The sequence below is a fragment of the Artibeus jamaicensis genome, unplaced genomic scaffold, assembly GCF_021234435.1.
Source record: "Artibeus jamaicensis isolate MK-2021 breed Jamaican fruit bat unplaced genomic scaffold, CSHL_Jam_final contig_718, whole genome shotgun sequence".
Lineage (NCBI taxonomy): Eukaryota > Metazoa > Chordata > Mammalia > Chiroptera > Phyllostomidae > Artibeus > Artibeus jamaicensis.
Window position 1 is genome coordinate 6,362,454 of NW_026521936.1, and position 24,224 is coordinate 6,386,677.

Sequence of the window (24,224 nt, forward strand, 5' to 3'; positions counted from 1 at the left end):
CGTTCCCCTCAAGTGCATGGGGACACGGGACAGACCGTCTGACAGGACAGAAGACAAACCAAATCAAGCACGGACCCCAACCACAATGGTCCAGGATGAGAAATCAATTACAAAAGGAAAACTGGAAAATTCACCAATGTGTGGAGACTAAACCTGCTCTGGAACAACCGATGGGTGAGAGGAGAAATCACAAACCCTCCTGGGACACAGGGAAGGGGAGGGGGACAGAGCAAGCGCAGGTCCAGGAGGAAAGTCACAGTGATACATCCCCACATTATGGAAAATATCTCAATAACCTTTACACATCGAGTAACTAGAAAAAGAAAAACTAAGCAGTTACTGGAAGGAAGAAAATAGCAGAGATCAGAGTGAATTCAAGGAAATTGAGACTGAAAGACAATAGAAAAGATCAGTGAAACTGAGGGCTGTTGTTTGGTAAAGATAAAATAGACAAAGTGGACTTAGAAAAGAGAGAGAGCTCGAACAAATACAACTGTCAGCGAACGAGGAGACATTACAACGGACACCACAGAAACCCAAGGGGCCGAGTGGGGCCCCTGAGTGGCTGGCTGGGGAGGGAGACACCAGACTCTGGGTCCCAGCAGCCAAGGGGCCTGCAGACCGCCTGACCAGGGGCGAGGGTAGTCTGTCCTTCAGAGGAGGGAGTGCAGAGCACTGCCTGGTGTCCATTGGTTGTCCCCCTGCCTTGGTCACTCCCACACCCAGCGTCTGGTGTCTCTGCCCCTCACATCTTGGCCGCCACAGCATTGCCTCCTCCAGCCACACCCCACGCTGGGACTCGCCAGCAAACTCCCCAGGACACATAGCCTCAGAGAGGCCCCCACAGCAGAGAGAAGGGCACAGACGCCCTCCAGGGCCCAGTGGAGCCTTGCCCATGGGAGCCTTGCCACAAGCCCCAATGACCAAGCAGCCTGGTGATCGGAGAGGTGACACTACCCAACTGGGATTTCAGTTCAGGTAGCTCACAGCTTAGGTGACCCTGTATGGGTCAGCCCCACGATGCAGACTGCAGGGGGGGTACAGAGCTCAGGGGGATGGCTGGAGGGCCCCACACCTCCTTGCTGGTCTTCCTCTGTCATCCCTCATCTCTGCACAGTGCAGGCATTTGGGATAAGGGACCCCTTCTGCCACACTCCTGCCTGGCGCCCTCCAGTGGCATCCAGGACAGGTTGCAGGAAGTCACCAAGGGGAGGGCCCTACTGCTTCACAGCCTCCCCCACCACTTCCTGCTGCAACCTCGCAGTTTGGTTCCAGCTCCTCCCACAGCCCCGCTGCCCCAGGCAGACAGGTGGCCTGTTACCTGTGGAACCTGCTGCCCACTCGCCGGCCCTCTATGGACTCCAGGAGGCACAGGTCTATGCCGCTCCCAGGAAACATCAGCCCAAGTAAGCCACTATCCTGAGACTAAGCTGCCTCAGAATTCTGCATTCTTCCACTTTCCCTTTTCCCTCTGCCTTTGTTCTTTATCCCCAGACTTCTAACTTGACGGCCGAGCCAATCTCCTCTTTTCATATCCCCACCTTATTCCCTCCTATGTTGGAGTGAAATTTAAACTGCTTAACTCAGACAGACGTAAGTCTAGGCCAAATGATGATGCAGATGACACTCAGCAAAAAATCAATGACAGCATTAGGTGACCAGGGTCCCTGGGGGTCATCATGCTGCAGAATCACAGGACATCTCTGCAGAGGAGCAGCAAAGGTCCCCTGGCGATGACGGAGACCTGCCACTGAGCCAGCTGGGCAGGCACAGGTGTGGGTGCAGATGTAGGCGTGGATGTCGGGTGCGATTCGGATGCGGACGCGGGCACAGATGTAGATACTTACAGGGACCCCTGCTGCCACCAGATGTGAGTGCGGCTGGAGGAGGAGAGAGCCCAGCATTGCCAGAACCTTCCAAGGCCCTCCCACGTCTCAAGTACCTGGGCTGAGCTGTCGCAGCAGCCTCTCAGGATGAGCACAGAGCAGAGAGGCTCGCAGGCCCAGGATGGAGATGGTCTTTTAAGACAAGCCAAAGGTGAGTGGTGGCAGCAGGGAGCTTGTCACATGCAGGGAAAAGTGTGAGTGGCGGCAGCTGTACTTTTTAAACAGAAAGTCAGAACGCATTAGTGAGACAAGGTCTGAGACAGAGAGAAAGACGAACATCTGCATAGCACCTGGCTGTTGCAAACCCCTTTGCCACATTCGTCAGGGGTCTTCTCCTGCACAGAAGGGGGGAAGGACCTGCACTTCCCGGCCCACCCCTGTTCTGTGTCATGACGGCCCTGTCCTATCCGTCCGTCCTATGCCCTCCCACCTCCCATGGGCAGCAGCCAGGAGCTGGGTAGCCCCACGGCCCTGAGAGCAGTGGGGGAACTGGGATTAGGTGGTACTGTCTCTTAGCTGGGGCCCTTTCCTCTTAGCCACATGGCTCCCAGGGGACAAGGGCAAGTCACCCCTGAGCACATGGGGCTTTCATTTTCCGAAGGAGTGGCAGGAAGAGGGTGGGTGGGCAGTGTCTTCACCCAAAGGGTCAAAACGACCGGCCCTCCACCCTCTGGACGAGGTGGGAGGAGGAGTGTGAGAGGGTGAAGAGTGGCCTCTCGCCTGCGGGTGAGCCCACGCGGTACTGGAGCATGGATCCCAGGTGCCTGGTGCGTGGAGAAGGTGACTTCCAGGCTTTCTTCCACACTTCTGACCCCACACCCGATAATTCCCCAGTGGGCGAAGGTGGGGCCACGCCGACGTTGCTCTGGTCAGAACAGTCCGACCGGCCTCCGTAAAGGGTGGTGCTGTGGGAAGTGGGTGCCTTTCTGAGCCCGCGTGGGGCAGATCCTGACTCCATAACCACTCGAATGAGAGAGCAAAGTGCCTGCAATTTCTCCGACTGGCTGACCCCAAGTGCAAGGGAGTTTAGTGGTAAGAAGCTGACAGAGGAGAGTTGACAGCCAACTCTGTCTGTGTCCAGAAGGCTGACAGGCACCTGAGGGGGCACAGAGCCTGGGCCTGCCCCTGTCTCCTGGGGGTCTCCTCCTCAGCTGCCCTGTTGCCCAGCTCTCTGCTCGCTCCCTTCTCCTCCTGACTGAAGCTCACCGGCCTCTTCTTTCTTGGGGGCTATGATCTCTCAGGTTGATGCCACTCACTTACTCAGCACCTACTGTGTCGTGGTCCCTGCAGGGCCACTGGCCTCACTGCCTGAGACAGGCCCTGGGGTGAGGCAATGTGCTGTGGGGCTGCCCCCTGATGGTGGCGTCTTCTTCCCAGAGACTGCGGAGACCAGATGGAGACCAGCACTTTGCCGCGATGGCGGGAGCTCCACACGCCCCCATGGGGGATGGCTGGGCGCTTAATTGGCCTGTCCACGGCCACCAGAGCCGCTGGGCCAGCGAGGTCCCTATGAGTGCTGTGGGACCTCCCCCAACACCAGACTGAAGACTCCCAAGGCTGCCCCTCCACTTGCAAGAGCTCCCAACGACGTCGGTTCACGGCTCAAAGATGGTCCTTCTGCGGGACAAACTCCAAACACAAGGAACTTTATGGTGAAGAGAAGCAGCCAAGTAATAGGATGGCCACGTGCTCAAAAGCATTTACTACCAGACACGGCAGGAGTTTCTCCTCTGCTGAGAGGCAAACGGTGCCTCTGCTTCAAAGCCACGTCCCAGCCTGTGGCCTCTTCCTGACAACGTCACTTGAAATGATTTTTCAACTGTCCTTGGAGGACCGGGGTGGCTGTCCTGCCCTTCACCCAGTCCTGAATAATCTGTCTGGGTGGTAAAGAGACGAAATGCCAGCGGCGAAGATTAAAGTGCGCCCTGTCCGTCAGACAGTGTGAGCGAGGCGGTGCCGGCAGAGCTGAGCCGCGGGACCCCCCTCCCGCCTGAGTGGCGGTGGTGAGCCGGGAGCCGGCGATGAGATAACGTGGAGCAGAGGTCAAGTTCCTTCGGCTTTTGCGGGACAAGCACATGTACAACAGCCTTCTCTTTAAAGAATGGAATGAGATTCTTGTCAATTAATAGCTGATCTATGAAGACTTAGGCTGAGATCTGGTGAAATCTCGCCCCAGAGAGCCCCAAATTACCAATTAATCTGATAACGGAGTCCGAGCCTCCATCTCTGTCTCCAGGAGGAAGGGGGCGTCACCCTCGCGTGTCAGGCCCGGTGACAAACGGAGAATTGCCGGCGCAGAGCTGAGTCGTCTGCGCTGTGTATGTTCATCTACCGAAGCAGCAAAGAAACAGTGAAACCAGCCACAGCCAGACAGTGGTTTTCTCTTTCACCTGTGCGTGTTCACGTCCCAAAGGTGACGCCCGGGAAGCTGCACAGTGAAGCAAACAAACACCAGCAACAGGGGGCCTTCTCTCCTGCTGCTGCCTGTTCCATGGGGACTGCGGCCGGAGCAGGAGCAGTGCCAGCAGCCGACAGGGTCTCTCTGGCCGAAGTGCTGGCTGCTCGCTGGGCTGTGGCTTCTCGGCAATTGCTTGGTGCTGGCATCGGCGAGTGGACTGTCCCGCCCCAAAGGTTCCTGGCAAACTGCACCGTCCTCAGTGGTGCAGACGGGAGGTGCTCTCGCTCTTCTGTGCTGTGGGGAGCCCAGGACCCCAACCGAGGGGCAGCGCCCGTGTTACCCTGCAGCAGTGCCTCATGGCCTGGATGAGCCCGTGGGTGTCAGGACGGGAGGACACGGGTGGCCCAGTGGGAGGAAAGGCAGCTGCTCACAGTCACATACACACTCACTTGTGCACAGACGCTCAGATACTCACAATTCCATACACTCACTTGAGCACGAGGCACACACACTACCACATACCCACACGTTATATACATGCACAAACTCACACATATGCACACAGTATGAACAAACACAGTACACAGTGCACATACACCTGTGTGTAGCCACACAGGTATGTTTTCCCGAGAAACGCCTTTCTCAGTACTTGAAGGAACCAATGCCATTACAAGGCTCAGCAGCGAGTGTCAGACTCCGTAGTGACACCTGGAGAAGTGGGCTGGCCCTGCGCTGGCTGGGACGTGGTGTTTGAGTTTGGGGCTCCTGGGACTGAGGTTAGAACGCGATGAGGACAGAATGCTCTCTCGCTCTGTGGCCATCTCCCCTGAAGGATGATGTCTGTCCTGGCATCTAGGCAATTTTGTGTGAAAGTGACAATGAGTTTGGTGTTTTCACAGGTCTGGAGCCAGCATGCAAGGCAGACCTGGCCCACCACGCCCTGGACGCCACCCACCACTCAGGTCTGGCTTCGCCCTGCCCCTGCCAGCCCCACCTAAGTCAGCGCAGCTTCAACACACACCTTGGTCCGACCAGCAGGTGACCAGGCCGAGACCAAGGAGTAGGAAAGGCTCTGGGTCGCAGAGAGTTGCCCCCAAGCTCGGCCCCCAGGCCAGGAGCCCTGGGGATGGACGGCTGGCTCCTGGCTGAGACAGCAGGCACCTCCACTTGTTTCTCCAGGGGAGACAAGTGGCAACGAGAGCACTTCCCCACCCCAGGGGGACGCCCGGACCCTGGGCCCAGGAGAGGCCAGAGTTCCTACTCACTCGTTCTCTGTCACGAGGTAGCCGTAGTCCTCCCCCGGAGACTTGACTTCCAGTCGCAGGCCGTCACCAGTGTGTCCGTGAGCTCCTGCTCCGAGGCGCGGGTCCTCTGGACCCGGAGCCCAGTGTGGGGACTCCCCAAACCCGTCGACCCTGGCCTCCCAGTGCGGCGGCCGCTCCCACAGCTCTTTGGAGTAGGTCTGGCTCTTGACGTTCTCCATGCCGGCGGCATCCTCCTCCGAAGACAAGGAGGCCTCGGGGTCCTCGGATTTCTTGCTCCCCACAGGAAGTAGGGCTCCAGGTGGCAGCTGGGACCCGAGGTCCTGCAGGGCGTGTCCGAGTCTGAGGCTCACAGGGTTGACCTGGTGGAAAGAAAATCACGTGAGATGGCCTCCAGGAGAGAGACTGTCCACCTACAGGATGAAAGCCGTGTGTGAAAAACTCACCATGTGGGGGGACAACAGGCACCTGGCAAGGAAAAGTGGACAGAGGCCAAGATTTTAAAGCCTCTGTTTAGAATGGCGTCTAGGTGAGGGGTTTTTGGCCAGGGGAGGACGCTCATGGGAACTGTTTCCTAACGTGTGCCCCACACCCCCTTCAATATACGCACTTGTGTGCGCGCACGTGCACAGACACACACCCCTTCCTGAAGAGTCTCGGTCTGTCCCATCACTGCAGCTCTTCCGGGTCTTAGTCAGAAATACCCCACATGGTTCCAGGGCCCGTCCCTGCCCTCCAGACTCAGCCGACAATACAGCGACGATGGCGATGACAATGGTGATGATCTGCACTCACGACAACCGAGCCAGGGACGACAGGGGCGTGGAGCTGCCCCCTGGGACGCTTGCCCCTCCCTGACCCTGTTTCCCGGGCCAGAGTGTCCCAGCTGCGGGACACTCTCCTACAACAGCAGTGCAGGCTCTGTGTCACGCCTGGTCCGAAGTCTCTCCTTTCAGTATCACCCGGCGGTGAGCAGGGCGCTGGGCTCGTCTCTAACCCACAGCCTGTGGGGCTGAGAGAGGTTTGTCGTGTGCGCGAGGTCACAGAGGCCGGGGGCGGCAGCCTCAGAATTTGAGGCCGGGTGTAAGAGACATCAAAGACGTGGTTGCTGGGACACCCCCAGACGCCCGACACTGTCTCCTCCAGAAAGGAGCAGGGTGCCTCTGTGGCAGGCGGGGCACAGAGCAGAGCAGGCTGAGGACGCCTTCTGAGACGGGCATTTCCTTTCTCAGCGTGAAGTACCATCTCCAGTGTTGTGTTAGACGGAAATGGGAAAACTGCGTTCACTCTACAACTCGCTTCACGAAAACACACTTACTCAGGAAGTTAAGGAAGGGCTATAAAGGAAACTAATTATTCCATTTTTAACTAAAAATCTTTCCTAACTTTTCCTTTTGGTTTGGAATATTTACAGAAAAGAGTTTGAGGAAAACATTTGCTCAAACCCCGAGTGGCATTTCAGTCACCGAACAGGGATGGAATGACCCTCTCAGGCTTTTGGAGGAGAATGGCATCCTCACTCCCACGGGGTCTGTATGAGGAGGAGGCTTGTTAAACAAATACGCGCTCGGATAACACAACCCCCGAGGACCGTTGGAACCAACTGCTGGAACGTGCACCCGAGGGGCAGGCAAATGGGTCAATACCCGCCTGGGCTGGGATGAAACCGCCAGAGTGGAAGGGTCTCGGGGCCTCGCAGAGGGTGGGTTCAGGGCCCCTGTGGGCCTGTTTGACTCGGAGACCCCCAGCCTGGCCCCAGGCCCGGCCGCTGCTCCTCCTTGCCCCTCCTCTTCCTAAATAAGAAGTGTGCTCTTAGACACCCCTCTGCCACTCAGAGCACCCCACCATTCCTGACGGATGTTTAAAACAACTGCTGACTCTACTTGCCAACAGGCATGGAACTAAAACCACGCAGATAAACCGACAAGACAAGTACTGGCCAAAGTCCTTCTTCCCACACCACAGTTCTTTTGTAAAGCCACATGAGGTCATGGTCATTGCTTAAGAATTGATTTTCCACATCCTTAAGACGTGTACTGATGAACAAAGGGTCTTAAATAGGGAAAACCAACCGTCTGCTGAGGGAGGGGGTGTTGCCCAGGCCCGAGCCTTTTCCGCTCCGCTTCCCTGAGAGGCGCGGTCCGGCAGGGCTGTCTGCGGGAGGGACGGCTCTGCAGCGGAGCCACCCTGGCACTACGGACCATGTGGCCTGGGGCAAGCCCAGCTGAGAAACCGAGTTTTTATTTAGTTCATTTTAATGAAGTCCACATGTGGCTCGTGGCTGCTGAGCCGCTGAGCAGGTACAGCCATCGAGAGCCAGGCACCTGTTAAGAGAGTCCCGGAGGTCGGCACACGGGAGTCCCCAGGGGGACCTGGCAGAATCCCGTCTTCCGGGCCCCTGGGTGGGGAGACTGTAAGGGACAGTAATTTTTCTTTGTCTGAATCATTTTTCATATTTCTACAATGGCTAGTAGGTATTACTCTAAGACCTGAAAATAGATGTTAGCTGTATCTAAATAAACAAAATTTTGCAGGTGCTGTTTATACTTTTCTTAGTTTGGGGATTTATGAGGGCTTTTCCATCCTCTCCTAGAAAAAACCAACAACTTTGTGTTTCAGAAACCTTCCCAAGCCGCAAACCAGAAGGTGACTGGACAGCTCTGGGCTTGCCGGGCGCGCGTGTGGAGATGTGGCCTCTCACCTCTTCGTGAGCTCCAGCTTCGCTGCCCTGCTCCCCGCGACCTGCGAAAGACACGAGCGAGTGTCACCAAAGTCCTTGTCAAGAATGCCGCTGCGAGGGGTTGCAGAGCGTCAGCGCTGCCGAGGGGCCGTCTCTCCCTCACACTGTCTCCGCGACAGAACTGTGCTCTGTAGAAGCTGTGGGGGAGCGGGGGCCATGGGCTGAACGGTGACCATGATGCCCGTCAGTGGTCTGTGGACCTGCACGTCCCTGACTGTTGGCTCACACAGGACAGTCCAACATGCAGGACAGTCCTTGGCTATGAAAGAGTAAGTGGAAGCGGAGGACACGCACCTGCTCAGGTAAGGGGTTGGCAGGCACTGACTGGTTGCTTTCTTTCTGTGCCGGTCACATCTCTACGTCAATACCCAGCCCGCAATGCCCTGGGGCGCACGGCTCACCGCGAGGCCCTGAAGCTGTAATAACCACACTCGGGACCTTTGACCCTCCCAGCCTGAGAATGGGGGTCCTGCCTTTCTACCTCCAGTTGCCTCACAAACGCCTTGTCCTGGCGGAGTTCCAGTCCCTCGTCCTGCCTCCTACCTGGCGGCCAAGGCAGGCAACTGCTGGCAGGCCAGCCCCTGTCCCAACCCACAGAGAGACGCGCACCCTCCACCTGTGCTTCTGGCACAGGCCTTTGTGCCTCCTGTGTGCAAGCACCTCCTGTGTGCAAGCACCTCCTGTGTGCAAGCATGCTTCAGTGTTGCTCGGTGACTCGGAGAAGCCCTCAGGCACAGAGGAGACTGTCACCCAGGGAGCCCATGCCTGTGTGGGGCGGGGGAGGAGGGAGGTGTACATGTGTGCATGTGTGTACATGCGTGTGTGTTTGGGGAGTTGGGACCTCTGCTGTGCCCTGGGGCAGCCCCACAGGGTGGCTGGGAGCCTGGGGCAGACATTCCAATGAGCCCCTTTCACTTCTTAAGTTGAATGTTTGACTACATTCACGTACACACACAGTGTGAACAAAAACACTTTGGATCAGCCCCGTTCTTCTCTAGGTCTGCACTCCACCCAGGGGACGTCCATCTCCTCACAGCGTGCGGTTTGTCTTCAACGTAATAGCTCTGTGGGCTGAACTCGAGAGGGGAGCTTTCAAAGGCAGATGTCACCCAGACAGAAGCCACCGGGTGCATCCTGTGTTGCTGCGGCAAGAACGCATCACAGCTTGGGAAGGTGGTCTCCTCCTCCTACAGCCCAGCCCTCCCTGTCCACCAGGACCTGGCAGCTCACCTTGCAGGCTGTCCCTGCCCTTGTCACTGTCTTCGAAGAGCACTGCTTCTGGCCTGAACGCTGGCTCAGTGGGCGGTGCTTCGGCTCCTCTCCAGGGGTCGTGAACAGCGCTGGCCAGCACCCGGGCCACCTCGTCGAGGTCCCGGGAGCTCAGAGTCCCCACGTCCACCTCATGCTGTCTCAGCTCCTCCAGCAGGTTCTGAAGAAGGGCCCCTGGAGGGAAGACACCCATGCACATGCATCAACTCAGCGCAGGCGGCGAGGCCACCTTCCCAGCAGGGGCAGGCCGTGTCTTTAACCATGAAGATAAATGAGGGAGTTGGGGAAGAACTAGGAGCAGATGCACGGTCCCAGTTGGGAGGATGGAAGGGGCCTCTGGTGAAGTAGCTGGACTACGTGGCTAAGGAAAGAGACGGGGCAACCTCATCTGCCCTTAGGCCACAAAGAAATGGAAATGAGCTGTTTACCTCCCACTTGTGAGAAAGATAACACCCCCAAATGTGGGCACGGCACCTGGCGCACACGACCAGCAACACTGCCACCACCACGAACACTGGCCATCGCCCGCTTGCCACCGCCCTCCGGGCCTGCGCTGGTGGCAGGAGAAGCCGGCAAAGTCCGGGCCACTGCGGTCGCTGGGCCATCTGTTGTTCAACATGCAGCCCCAGTTTACACATGTGTTGCATCTGAGGTTGGTTCACGCGTCAGCATGAAACTCAAAGCACATTTCAAACACCAAACCCCTATCTTCTCTTAGCTCCCTTCAATTCGGAGGGAAGAACAGAAGGAGGTTGTCATGTGACAAGACTCACGTTTCAGTGGGCCTCTTAGAATAACTGTAATAAAAATATCCACCTTCGAAATGAAAGAGTAAAATATAATTCCTAGCACCGTCTTCTCTCATCCAAAAAGGAATGTTTTCGGGTTATCACTAGTGAAAAATAACTCTCAAATACCTTAGGCCATTAGTGGTAGACTCCCGGCGGCTGCCCGGCTTCCCAGGGGCACCTTTGTGCGTGTTGGGAACCTCCTCCCATTCACCCCCGTGAGCCCCACTGAGCACCACAAAGCACCCCTGTCAGCCATCTGAAGGCGAAGAGAAATGAGGAAATCCTTTGACAAAGTCCAGCTCGCCCCGGTGGGCAGCAGAGGGACCGAGCTCAGAGCACAGTCAGAGGCCACATGCATCAAAGTAGAGGGGCCCTTTGTTCCACCGCCTGCCCCACAGAATTCCGAGACCTGGCAACTTCTGACAACATTTCACGTAGCTTTCGACGCTCCAAGTGTCTCTACCGCAGCAATTACTTGAAATATCGGGACATCAAATATGTAAGTCCGGGGGGTGGAGATCAGCTCACAGCACAACCGTGACAGGCCTGACCTACGAAATTATGTTTCTTAAAAGGCCCCCAGACCAACGTTACAAGCTTTAGAGAACAAGCAATGGTGTGCTGAACGCCGCACCGCAACGCCACTCTCACACAGCAGGCACGGGTGGCGCACAGCAGCTTTTGCTGCTAAGAGCCTTTTTTGCCATGTACACGTGTGAGTACAGTTCAGCCACTTCCAAACCCACGCCCCCATCAGCACCACCATTAGTGCCACCACAAGGAATTCACTGCGCTGCTTTTGCTTGGAGAGCATAGATAGAGTCCACTTAATTTCTGGAGGCCAAGTCTCAGGCATTTGCAAACGCTTCAGATAAATTCGGAGGGAGCTTATTATTTCATTCTGTCCTCATCTGAGCCTCCATCGAGGAGACATAGGTGCAGTCACATGTCAGCGTCCTGTTTCCACTGGAAACACCACCAGTACAGTAAAGTGTCCCCCTCCAGCCTGAGGGGCTGAGGGTTTGACATGAGGGGTGCTGGGCTGCCACCTGGGTGACAGGAGCCCCGCTCGGGTGGGCCGTCCGCTCTGTACTTGTAGAATGGTGCCCCGGTCCGACTCTGCCTCCATTCCATGTAATATCGAGGCAAAGAACAGAAAGGTCCACTTAGCTTTGGTGTTAATCACGTGACTCAGCAGGTAGCTGCATTGGTGCCCAAACTGCTTTCTAAAGGCTGTTTCCGTGGGAGTCACATTATGGTGAGTCTGCACGCTAAGAATGCAAATGGATGGTGATGAGGGCGCAGCCTGGACCCAGGCCGTTGGCACACGCCAGACCAGACTAGGACACTGTTCGGCGATGGCTCCCAAGGGTGTCACCGAAGTCTGCCTGCAGCCACCAGCATGGCATCAGACTCCACTCGCAGACAGGGTCCTGAGGAGGGGGTGCTGCGGACTCCCTGCTAGGAGCCAAGTCCTAGACAGCAGCCGTCCCCACACGTGGGCAACATGGGTCTGCAGGGACTCAGCTCGTAACTAGGTCCAGACTGATGTGTGTTTCACCGCGGTCTTTAAAACGTGAACGTAGGAGGCGGACATGGCCCCCCCCCGTTCCCCGACAGCAGCCATGCTCCTGGGCCCAGCCTGTGTGTTAATCCTGACTTGGAGGACGGCCTGGCCCAGGGATGAACTGAAGTGGTGGACAGGTGAAGGGGACGTGGCTGACGGCCCCACAGCAGCACAACCACTGCGACTCAAGGGGCGGTGACACACTCCCAGTGCTGATAGCACTTATCTTGAGTGATTGTGTGGTTTTCTGTCTGTACATGAATTATTCAGGTTTTGCATGGTAACCAGTTACGAAGTTGATAACTGGTAAAAAGTACAACAGATACATGTTTATAAATTCTGGTTTCCATAGTGAGCAGGTCACCAAAGGACAGGATAACCTTGTAGCAGGGAGCACTCCACTAGTGCGGTGACCTGGGACACTGCGTCTGGAGCTGGACCAGACAATGTCTGAATCCGGCACTGCCATCCTGTGCTGGGACCTCTGTCCTTGCCACCGTCCTACTTCATGTGGGCCTTCCGAGCTTTGAAAGGGGACAAGGTGTGAACAGTGACTAAGTGAAGGAAGACGGTCTCTTTTCCATGAGCAGTTTTTACCAGGCGAACATTTGCCACACGCAGGGAGCTGTGCCTGACTCACTGACCACGCACGTGGCAGCAGGTACGGGGGGTTTTCCTAGAATTCCACCTGTAGCCTGAGCTCCGGGTCACAGGTCGTGTGAGGCACCTGGCAGTTCTCATGGGCTCCTCGAGCCATGCTCTGGTGGGTAGCCCTTTGGTTGTCTGGGGTGCCCACTCCCCAGGGCCTCGCCATTCTGAGACGCCACAACACATGGGCCCTCTGGCCCTCCCTTCAGACCTCCCTCCACCTCCCTTGCTGTGCTTTGTGAAGTGCGCTGCTGTGCCCTGCGCCTCTGTGGGGAGTCATGCTGTGGCTGTGGCTCTGTCTGGGCTCCTCACCAGGCCCTGGGGTGGCCATACCGAATGGTGCGAGCACTTCATAGGGTATGGTGGGAAAGGGCCTGGTGTCTGCTGTCACTGGCCATCAGGTGGCCCCGCAGGGAACTGATTGAGGAAGTCACAACTTTGCATTTGTTTCATTTAAAAGTGCTGTTGCGGCTGTCTGGGCAGAGAGAGAGAGAGAGCAGAGGGCTACCTCGCTGGAAAGCAGTGACGTGTAGTGGACAGGCACAGCAGAGTGCTAATGTGAATGCGATTCTTGGTCAATGTGTTTTTAAAACCCGTTACCTGCTCGATTTTATTGTTTCAGAATCTTCAAAGGAGAAGGCATATTTTATCAGAATCTCACTTTGTATTGAATGGTTTCAGAAAAAAGCTGTTAGAAAGCGAATCGCTCAGAGCCTTCTGTGTCCTAGAGAGGAGTGGGAACCAGTCAATGCCCTTCCCCCGCAGACAAGCCTAACAGGGCCCGGCTCACACGCACAGGACCGAGAGCCCCTGTGCGGTGTGTCAGCCACGTGAAAGGCCACGCAGTGCATGTAGTACGTGATGAGAAGCATCTGTCACACACTGCATGCTTTGGGGGACAAAGCAGATAGGCATAAATGTGGGAGCTGGGTGTGAGTGTGAGCACAGCTGTGCCGGGGTGTGTGACAAAGTCAGCACGTGGAGAACCTAAAGCATTCATCATTCACCTTCCAGAACACCATGTGACCGACCTGTGACCGCCCGTCCACCAGGGGGCAATCCACCCCTCCCTGCAGTACCAGCCGCTGAACTTGCCTGGCACTGGGAGTGGACGTGACTGCCTTCCTTCCCCCTACTGCACAGGGTCGCTCGTAGCTTGAAGGTGTTCCTTCTTGCACATACCTGGTGCCTGCCCCACCCCAGATGCAGTGGGGGACCAGTGCTGGGAAGGTGCTAGAAAGATGGACGGAGTAACAACAAAAACACCAGAGGGGGTGGGGAGGCTGGCTTACCATCATCCAGGCCCGGGGCATCGTCAGGGTCTTCTGGGGGCGAAAACCGTTTCTGGGGTTCTCTCCAAGGCATGCGCATGAGGTCGTATGGCGTGAGGGGGCCCTTCTTGGTGGGTGAGGGGGGTCTATAAGCCAAGTAGAACATCAGCTGCCCAAGGACATTCCGCTTGTCCACTCTTCTGTCCCCCTTAGGGCTGAGGTCATCAGGCTGGGGCCTGGTGAGGGTCTGCAGCGGGTGGCCCATGGGGAGCCCCTCCCGGGAGGCAGGGGCATAGGTCAGAGCAGATGTTTGGTCCATGAAGGTCAGCGCACTGTCTGTCAGAGGGTCCTCACCCTGCAGGGGTGGGGGACAAAACAGCAGTGGGTGAGTCTCTGTCACCAGCCACATGCTACAATGCGATATGGTCTGGATTTTCAAGGCCCAAAACAGCACCGGGCATCTGAAGCGCACACCCAGAACGGGCACAGTCACAGACCAGATCCCAGGCTACGGGCAGTGGTGCACTGGTTTTTAATAGCAGCTTTAATTGAGATTAATTCACGTACCATGAAATTCACCTGACTGGGTTGTTTGCAGTGTGGGCACAGAGGTGCACACACACCACACACTATTCCACAATTACACTAAGTCCAGAACGTTTTAATCACCCCAAATAGAACCCCTATGCCCACTCCCTGTTCCTCCCGCAATCCTGGCAACAGCCCATTTACTCTGTGTCTCTGCGGTTTGCAGGACATGTCACATAAACGGAATCCTGCGAGAGGTGGCCCTGTGTGTCGGCTTCTCTCACATAGCACAGTTTTCCAGGTGTGTCGTGCCATGTGTCAGGGCTGCATTCCTTTTTGTAGCAGAAAAATAACCCGGGTGAAGGACATAGTGCATTTTGCCTATTTATTCATCAGCTGTTGGACATTTGGGCTGCGTCCACTTTGGGGCCAAAATGAGTAGCAGTGCTGTGGACATTCGTGGACACATTTTCACGTGGGCAGGTGTTTCCATTCTTGGTGGAACACACCTGGAGGTGTGCGGTTGCTGGGTAGTGTGGCGACTCCGCACGTAACTTAGCAAGGACCTGCCCACAGGTCTGCAGTGCGGCTGCTCCAGCGGTGCATGCAGGCTCCGCTTCCTTTACCTCCTCGGCTGCACTGGCCACTCAGTGGGATCATAACCCCCTTGTGCGCAGGAAGTGCTTTTACTAATTACTTAAATCACTTTCATATTCTATTCCCTTAGCATCAATCTTCTGCACCAGGGAAATCGCCAGGGTCTCTGGGGTAATGATGACACACGACAGCAAACCCATGACCTGGGCCACATGGCTTTCCACGGAGCCTCCACCTACATCTTCCCCTCACTCATTTCACAAAGGTCCCTGGGGGGGGATTGATCTCGTCACACTGAGTTTTGCCACTAGGCAAAGCCAGGCCAGGTGTTCTTAGCACTGAGACAGCTAGAAAATGTCAGAAGTCACATTCTTCTACCTCTGGCAACAGCACTGATGACCCTGCGTGGACAAACAGTGACTGCCAACTCTAAGACTCTCAGGAAGGTGACTCCTGACTTTCCACACTGATCAGTGGGGTCCATGCTTGGGGATCTAGTGGAGAGGCGCAGCTGTCACTGGGTTTGAGACAAGTAGCTCCGACTTCTGGGTCTGGCTTGGGTCCAGCTATTGGTGTTGGAGCTGGAAATGAGGCAGCTGGGGTCGGTGTGGGTTCTAGTTTCCATTCTCACACTGGCATGTGGGCAAATCACTTCACCTTTTGAGATGCCATTTTCTTCTGTCAAAGGAGAAGGCTGGACATTCAGATTGTGTTATTTCTACAATGATGAGATTTCAGCTGCCATCCGGTTGCTCAGTTTTGTCGAAGTACTCACTGAAATGAATGCTTCTCCTTCAGAAAAGAGTCACAGGAGAGAGAGAAAATGCTCCGCAACCTACTTCCCTTGCAGTGACTCCCACAAATTGACTGTGAGTGTCAGTCTTCTGCCTGAATGCCTGTTCATGACGGCTGTCTCTGAACACCCGCCCAGGCCACCGTGCTGGGGGATGGGATCCACGCCCAAACCCCTCGTTAACGTGCCCACAGGCATCTCTTTTTGCTTCACTAGAAGTGTAGCCAACCTGCCGCTTCGACTTGGAGCCGACTGGGGAGCTCCTGATGGAGGGCGGGCCAGGCCAGACGCAGCCCATGACAAATCACAGCAGGATGTGATCTGCACAGCAGTCAGGGACAGACAGTCTCTTTGGGGTGTTTTTGCTTGGAACCATGTTAGGGTGAAGAGGGAAAGGAGCACTTTGGTGGGTGGCACAAACAACAGAGGCCATGGGACCACAGAACGCCCAGCTCTCGCCAGTCAGGGCAGGTGCTCTGCAAACCCCGGCGGCCCAGCGGTGTCCTTGAAGAGCTTATGGCATCCTCAGGGAGAGGGAGCCCACCCCGGGAGCAAGAGGCCTGGGAGTGGGAAGTTGAGCAGTGAGCGAAGCTTTCTCCTTGCTGCTTCCTCCTGCGTGGCTCAAGCTCCAAGAACAGCACACGGAGTGGGTTGCAGGGCAGGGCTGCCTGGGTTTGAATCCCACTGCCAATGATGCATGCATCATGACCTTCGCTTTGGGGACCTGTTTAATGTCTACACCATCTGTGAAGTGGGGGTGATCATCTCAGAAGTGCTGATGGCCGCTACTGCTGCTGTTTTTACTTCACCTGCTCATCATTTTCTTTGAAGCAGCAGGAAGTCTGTAGCCCATTGAGGACGAGCCATCCAACTGAGCACACTTTTATTCCACATTCAGCTCTGAGTTTAACATTCTGTGACTCATTCTCAAACCTTCTATTTTAAAAATGGTTTAAAGCCTCAATTCAACAAACCTATGATGTCAGGTTTCTAAGGCAATGGTGAATAGTTTTCAAGACTGTCCTCCAAATATGGAAATTAGCAACCCAAAAGCATGAAAACTGGCCAGTTGCCTGAAGGCGGTCCGGCCACTTCTGGCACGTTAATGCTTCTGACTGTCAGAGAAATTGAGTCTGGGCACTGTGGCCTGGTCCACCCGTGTGTGCAAGCCTCTGAGAACGGCTGCCAAAGCCTCCGGGGTTCATAGTGAAGTGGAATTGCTCCAGGCACACTCCACACCCCATGGCGAGTCTCTTTGAGGAAAGAACCCACTCGCCCCCCTCTGGCCCCAGGGGTCAGCGGATTAGGAAGTGGAAGTCAGCAGGGCCCAGGAGGCTTGTGTGGGGACAGGCCCGTCAGTGCAGCTCTGCACAACCTGCACAGCTGGGGCCAGCTCTCTCACCTCTTTGAGCTCCACTATTACCACCTGCAAAACCTGGAAAATAATTTGTTTTTTTTTTTCTCTTAAAGCAGTTGTGAGGATTGGGGAGAGTATAGCTAAAAGTGCCTGGTTTGGCACACAGCTCAGAGGTGGTGTTCATCACCACCATCACCACCATCTCTACCACCATCGCCACTATCATTACCACCGTCAGCATCACCAGCACCACTGCTGCTGTGTGCTAAGCTCTGGACTACCCTGTAGGGGGAGGAACGATGCAAACAAGGGCCTGTTTTCACACAGCTTGCAGCCTGGAATGCAGGCCGTGTCACAGACGTCAGGAACCACAATTGGAAGCATATTATTAGAGAAGTTCAGGGACATGGGAGATTGAAAGGAAGTGTCTATATTCAGCGGGGGGACGTCAGGGCAGCTTCCCTTAGCCAGATGACACACATCCTGGCACTGCAACCTGCATGGCGTCCCTCATCTCCGAAACAGTGAGTGTTCGTGGAAGCGGAGCCTCTTGTTCCAGTTTCACCCAGGCCAGGGTCCCACAGCTAAATTCAGCCTCCTGCCTCCCCCGGAAATCCGCCCACACCTGCCCCAGATGGCAGTGATGAGTTCGACTGCCAGGAAGGTCTGGAGGCCCTGGGAGCCCAGGTGCCAGCAAACACTGAGTGGGTGAGACTTCCGTCTGCACACTTGTCTCACACTCACCAGATATTCTCTAGTTCCAAGGAGCCAAAACAAATTAGGAAATCCAAACTGGGCCATCGTTTGACCACGTAACAAACATTTTCTCCAGTTTGTCTCATAGCCCGAAGGCAGCATTGACAAGCACACTGATCAAGACGCGCTTGCTGCTGGCCTGACATCGCACATGGCTGTGTGGCTGTCCACAGGCTTCCTAATGAGATGGCCCCATGGTGCCACTGGACACAGCAAGGTTTGGGCGGCGTGGGGGAGCTCAGAAAGCCCCCACCTCCAGCTCATTAATATGGGGTCGAGGTGACTTCACTGTGCCTTCCTGTGCTCGGGCATAGAGGGTGATGCTGGCAATTTGTTTCCTCCTTCTCTCTCTCTCTGTGACTTTCTCTCTCCCCCTCCACCCACTTCTCCCTCTCTTGCTCTACACAGTGAAAAGGTTGTCAGTGCTTAACAGTGTTCAGACTCCAAGTGGCCCGCCCACATATAGGGGAGGAAGATTGGAGGTGTCAATCTGCCTGACAGCGCTGTCAACGGGACAAAAGAAATGTCTGCATTAGAGGAGCCTCGCACCGGTCTATCTTTGGCCGGGACAGTGGCACTATCTTTGCAGCCGAGATGCAGAGCTTTCAGTTAGGGGGAAGAGTCTCCCCCCAGGTTTTGACAGAGTTCACCAAACCTATGAGGGTGAATAGGCGTTTGGATGTAAACTACAGAATCAATTAATTTTTGCAGAGAGTCGACAGTCTCACGAGGGGCCATGTCAGTGCAGGACGCTCCCTCGGAATGACTCCAAGGAGACAACTCAGGACACAAGGAAACAGCTGTTTCTCCGCACCACCCACCCTGCACTCTGTCCTCTGTACGCTCTCCCTGGTTTGTGCCCTGCTCTTTTCAGAAGCTGCACCTGCAGTGTCACACCCGGCCGGCCAGCCAAGGGCATGGCCAAGCTGCGTTGCCCTGTCTGTGTGCCTCGGGTGAGCGGGTACAGAGAGGACCGCGCATACGGCCGCCCGGCCAGGCTGCACTGTGGGCTTCCACGTTCCCATCCTTGTCGGCCCTGAAGACAACCCTCCGGTGCGGGCACACGGTCCCTACTTTAGATGTGGAGACGAGGTGACCCGAGAGTAAGGCGCAAAGGTGGATGCAGCCCCTGTGTCAGAAACCCCTGGTTTGTCTGCCATCTGTGGGGGAAAATGATACAACTCCTGCTCCCTGAGTTTGAAGGAGGGATTTTGGTGACCTTGGTTTGGGCTCAGAAAACAAACATGAAACAGTTGAGCAAGAATTTCCAGATTCAAATTTCAGCTAGACCACCAGCTGCATCTTTGCCTTGTACATTTCACGCCATCTCTCAGCCTCAGTCTCTTGCTCTATAAAATGAGATGACTGACAGATGGTCGTGAGGGACTGTCCCCTCCTAGAAAAATGCGAATCAACAGAAAGCACAGTAAAACTTTAGGGAGTGAGGCTGTGGCGTTTTTCTGTGTCCACCCAATCAGCTCTGAAGACTCCAACTGGGAGACGCGAACGAGTGTTGGCAAGGAGCCAGGCACCTCCCCACACACAGCGACACGAGAAGCTGAATCAGACAAAATAGAATGTCTTCTGCCTGCATAGAATTCAACTCTGAAGGAAAACTGGACAAGCACACAGGTTCCCACAGAGAACAGCCGCTGCTCACCCTGTATCCCCACAACCGCTTTTTGGTGCCAGCAAGCGGGCCACCCTCCTCTGTCACTCCCGCCGGGGTGACACCCAGGACAGAAACACAGCTGGGAGGGAAGCAGCTGGGCTGGGACGCTGAGAGCATGTGACCACACTGTCCATCACCTTAGGCTTTCATGCTGGCCTGCTGGGGACATTGATGAGCGTGTGGTTGTGAGGGGCTGCTGTCCCATCAAGCCTAGTTCTGAGCTGGTTAGCACCCCAGCCTTCTGTAAGTGGAGTTGGGCTCTCTGCAGGTGGGTTTTCCCTGGCAGGGAATCAGGGATGACGTTCACAGTCGCCACATGCACCCGTCAACCCCTCAACTAACTGGGTGCGGCAGGCAGAATGTGGACTGAGAGAACAGCTCTGCCACTGGAACTGGGCTGCCTGCCAGGGTTTAGCAGAAACAAGCATGATTTTGCATCAAAGGGACCTTGTGGGTGTGGCTGGCACGGCCATGGTCCTCCCGCTCTGCACCTTTCTTTGCGTGTGTGGTTCCCTGTGGCACAGCTGAGTTGAGGGCCAGAGGGAACCCTGAGTCCCCACACTCACGGTCCTGCGGCAGCAGGTCTCCAGGGCAGGAGACAGGAGATAGAGGGCTTGCTGATGGACTGCCAGGTGTTTCCTGTTGGATGCTGCCGGGAGTCCATCAGGCTGCCTGAATGTCACATGTAGGAGTCCTTGTGACCATGTGTCCTTCCTCCAGGTGGACCTCCACAGCAGAAGCACCATGTCCCCAGACAGATGAATATTCTACCACAGGGAAACCCCAGAGAAGCTGTACCAGTTATATCCCAGCAGGCTGAAGGATGCCACCTGTCTACATTGTCACCAGGAGCTGGCATTATGGATTTTTTTGGAAAGTTCAGCCAATCTGGTGAACAACAGTAGTGGCGGCTCTTCAGGGCTCCACACTGCATGTCCCTGATGGACAGGGACGTTTAGCACCTTTGATGCCATTTTGGCCATTTGTATATATTTTTTATAAAGTGTGTGTTGAAAACTTTTACACATTTGTATTGATTGCTCATCTTTTCTTTTTCATCTTCATTAAAGTGTACTGACATACAGTAAACAGCACATACTGGTGTTGACAGAGCTATGCATCGGTGAGATCATCACCAGGGTCAAGACCATGAACATACCTGTCACTCTCTATCACCCTCGTGGCGTCCTCAGTAACCCCACCCCCACACCCTGCGTCCTCAGGCAACCCCTGATTTGCTGTCACTCTCTACTAGTTTGCATTTTCCAAAATGCATTCAAACGGAACTTTAACAGTGTTTACTCCTTTTCTGTCTGTAAGTCAGAATGACCTTGGGACTCGTCCGTGGTGTCACAGGCCTCCACAGCCCATGGGGCTGAGCAGGGATCCACTGGGCGCATCAGACACAATTTGTTATCCTCTTGTTAACAACTTGCATTGTTTCCGATCGCTGGCAATTACTATTGAGGATGCCATGAATATTCACGGTCACGTTTTCGAGTGGACTACAACGCTTTCGTTTATCTTGGGCAGGAGTGGAATGTCTGGATCAGAGAGTGGGTAGTTGTTTAATTTCTTAAGACGCTGTGGAAGTGTTTGCCGAAGCAGCCGCACCATTTCACGCTCCCACCAGTGAGTGGGAGGGCACCGCACCTTCCCCTCGTGACTACCCCCAGCAGGGTCAGCCTTTGACACTTCAGCTGCTCTAACAGGCACAGCGCGGCATCTCACTGTGGCCGTGACTGTCATTTCCCCGAGGAACCATGACTTCAAAATGCGACAGAGCTTATTTCCCGCCCATCTTTCTTCGTTGGTGGATGTATTTGCAACTCTTTTGCTCGACTTTTTCTTTGCTTGCTTTTTTTTTAAATGAGTTTTGAGAGCTCCTTATTAACTGTGAAGAGAAGTTCATTTCAGGTGTGTTATTTCTAAATATTTTCCCCAGTTTGTTACCTTCTTTTCATTCTCTTAGCAGTAGCTATTAAAAATAATTTAATTTTGACAAAGTCCAAATTATCAACTTTTCTCTTATGGATGATAGTTTCAGTATTATAGCTATAGATCACTTTGGGGGAGATTGCCATTTTAACGCTATTATTTCTTCTGACACATGATCACAGCGTATATGTCTCCATTACATTACTCTCATCCATGATTTTTCATTTTTAGTGTAAGCCTTACACATATTTTGCTAGATTTATCCCATAATGCTTCATAAATTTGGGTGCTACTGTAAGTGATATTTTTAAGACTTTGATATCTAATTATTGCTAGTATATAGAAATACAATTGGTTTTTGTATATTTACTTTGCATTGCTATTTATTAGTTTTAGCGGCTTTTTTGTAGGCTCCACCAAATTCTCTGCAAAGGTGACTGCGTGATTGAAGTGCCTTTTATTTTTGTTGTTGCTTTACCGCACCGCTGGGAGCTCGGATGCAGTGCTGCACAGAGGAGGAGATGGAACAAGTCCCCGTCCAATCCCGGTGTCAGCACAAAGCATCCTGTCCCCCTCCCTTGCTGTGACGGCAGCTGCAGTTTTCCACCATGAATGGAGGTTGGCATTTGTCAGCTGCTTTTTCCACATCCATTAGGAATGTCAGGTAGTTTTTCTTCTGCTTGTGAATATGGAGAGTTATACAGGTTCACTTTCAAACAAACTAACCGTGCATTTCTGGAACAAATCTCCCAGGATTGTGATGTATTATCCTTTTTAATATACAGTGCTTCATTTGATTGGCTAAAATTATACATATTGTTTGATTTGATTGGTTAAAATTATGTTTAGCATTTTTTTCCATATATTTCTGGGGATAAATGATCTACAGGGTGTTTTTAATATCTTCCTTTGTATAATTTCAATCCTTTGAAACTTAGAATTATTTTATGACTCAGTAAATGACCCATCTAGGGAAATATTCTACATGTACTTGAAAAGAATGCGTATTCAGCAGTGTTTAGATATATCATTCTAAAAATATCAGTTAGGTTAAGTTGGTTAATGGTGTTGTTCAAATTTTCTATATCCTTACAGTTATTTGATCTACTTGTATAATTAGGTATTGAGAGAGGAGAGTTAAAATCTCTAAGAATAATTGTGGACTTGCATATTTCTCTTTTTAGTATTCTCATATTTTTGCTTTATGTATCTGGAGCTTTAACATTAGATTCATAAAAAGATTTCTAGTTATCTTAATCTTAGATTATTTTAATTTTATAATTATCTTTATACTAATTATAAAATATCTCTCACTGATAACACTATTTGTCTTAAAGTATGTTTTGATTAATATCAATGTAGTTAATTAATAGTCTCTATCTTTTACTTTCACTTTCAACTTACATATCTTTCTATTTCATGCACCTTGGCTTTAGTAGACTTCACTGAAACATTTTTGCTTCTATTCAGACTGACCATCTCTGCAGCCTCTCCGGAGGACTTGGTCCATTTGTATTCGAGGTAATCATGAACACGGGCAGACCTCAGTCCATTTTCCTGGTGTTGGTTTTATATTCAGCCCATGTGGGCTACGTTCCTCTCTTCCTCCTCCCTTCTTGCCTCCATATGGAGAAGTAAACTATTTTTTAGCATTCCTATTTTGACTTTTAGTTACATCTACTTTTGCTTCTTTTTCTAAATGGTCACTGTAAAAATGACAATGTGTCTTTGTATCACAATCTACCTTCAAACAATATTATAAAACTTCACAAATCAACAGAAAGTGACAACAGTGCAATTCCACCCATTCCACCTGCTCTGTTGCTTTGACATGTGAGCTACAAAGCACACAGTAAACACTTATTATTTCATTTTACATACACAATAGCTGTTAAAATTTTACATACCTCACGTGGGTGTATCTTCTATGTTTACTTTCAAATGTGCCATTTCTGGCTCTCTTCATTATCTCTGGGCTTCTACTGCTGTCGCTGGTCCTTGAGCTGAAGCACTTGTAACGTTTCTGTCCCGTGGGCCTTCCAGGGTCTCTGTTTTGCCTGCACTTTTGAACAAGGTCGAATTCGAAACTGACAGGTTTCCTCTTTTCAGTACTTTACCAATGTTTTTTTCATTATCTTCTGGCCTCCCAATGAGTATTTATTCTTACCATTATCCCCCAAGATGCAATGCGTCCTGTCACCCAGCTTCCCTTTAAGATCTTCCCTTTATCTTTAGTCTTCCCCAGTTTGATTACAGTTCGCCTGGATTTGGTCTTCCCTGAGCTTATCCCACTTGACATTTATTAAGCTTCTTAGACCTTTGTTCTGATGACTTTTGTCAATCTGGGGGAAGCCCAGCCAACAATTCTTCAAGTGTCTCCAGTGCCTTTTCATCCCCTCTCCTCCATGCAGGGTTCTGAGGCACACACATTGGATATCGTTCGATACTGTCCCGTACCTATCTGCTTCCTGTTTTCGGCACATTTATGTTCTGTTTCACCTCTGAGCTGACCTTCGCTGGTTCTCTGCTGCGTCACGTCCATCCCTGAGCCCCCGCTGGAACTCTGTTTTCACCCTCCTGCTTTCACTCCCAGCACTTCCACCTGGTTCTCTGCTATTGCTCCATCTCAAGTTCATTTATGTTTTTTCACCTTGACCACTCGATGCTTTAACCTATTTACCCTGATTATCCAAATGGCCCTTTCAAACAGCTGAGTCACACCCAGGTTTTCTTCTGTTGCCTCTTTCCTCT

The 24,224-nt window shown here is 53.2% G+C and overlaps 1 protein-coding gene across 1 annotated transcript in view; it reads right to left on the reverse strand.

Moving 5' to 3' along the window:
* The window catches only part of PTPRN2 (protein tyrosine phosphatase receptor type N2), a 383,390-nt gene that overhangs the window by 191,293 nt on the left and 167,873 nt on the right, over positions 1–24,224 (reverse strand). The window contains exons 6-9 of the mRNA XM_037131929.2: positions 13,854–14,187; positions 9,517–9,729; positions 8,248–8,288; positions 5,550–5,908 (exon numbers count right to left, since the gene is read on the reverse strand). Coding sequence (XP_036987824.2) covers positions 5,550–5,908; positions 8,248–8,288; positions 9,517–9,729; positions 13,854–14,187 — 947 coding nt within the window. The remainder of the gene's footprint in view (positions 1–5,549; positions 5,909–8,247; positions 8,289–9,516; positions 9,730–13,853; positions 14,188–24,224) is intronic.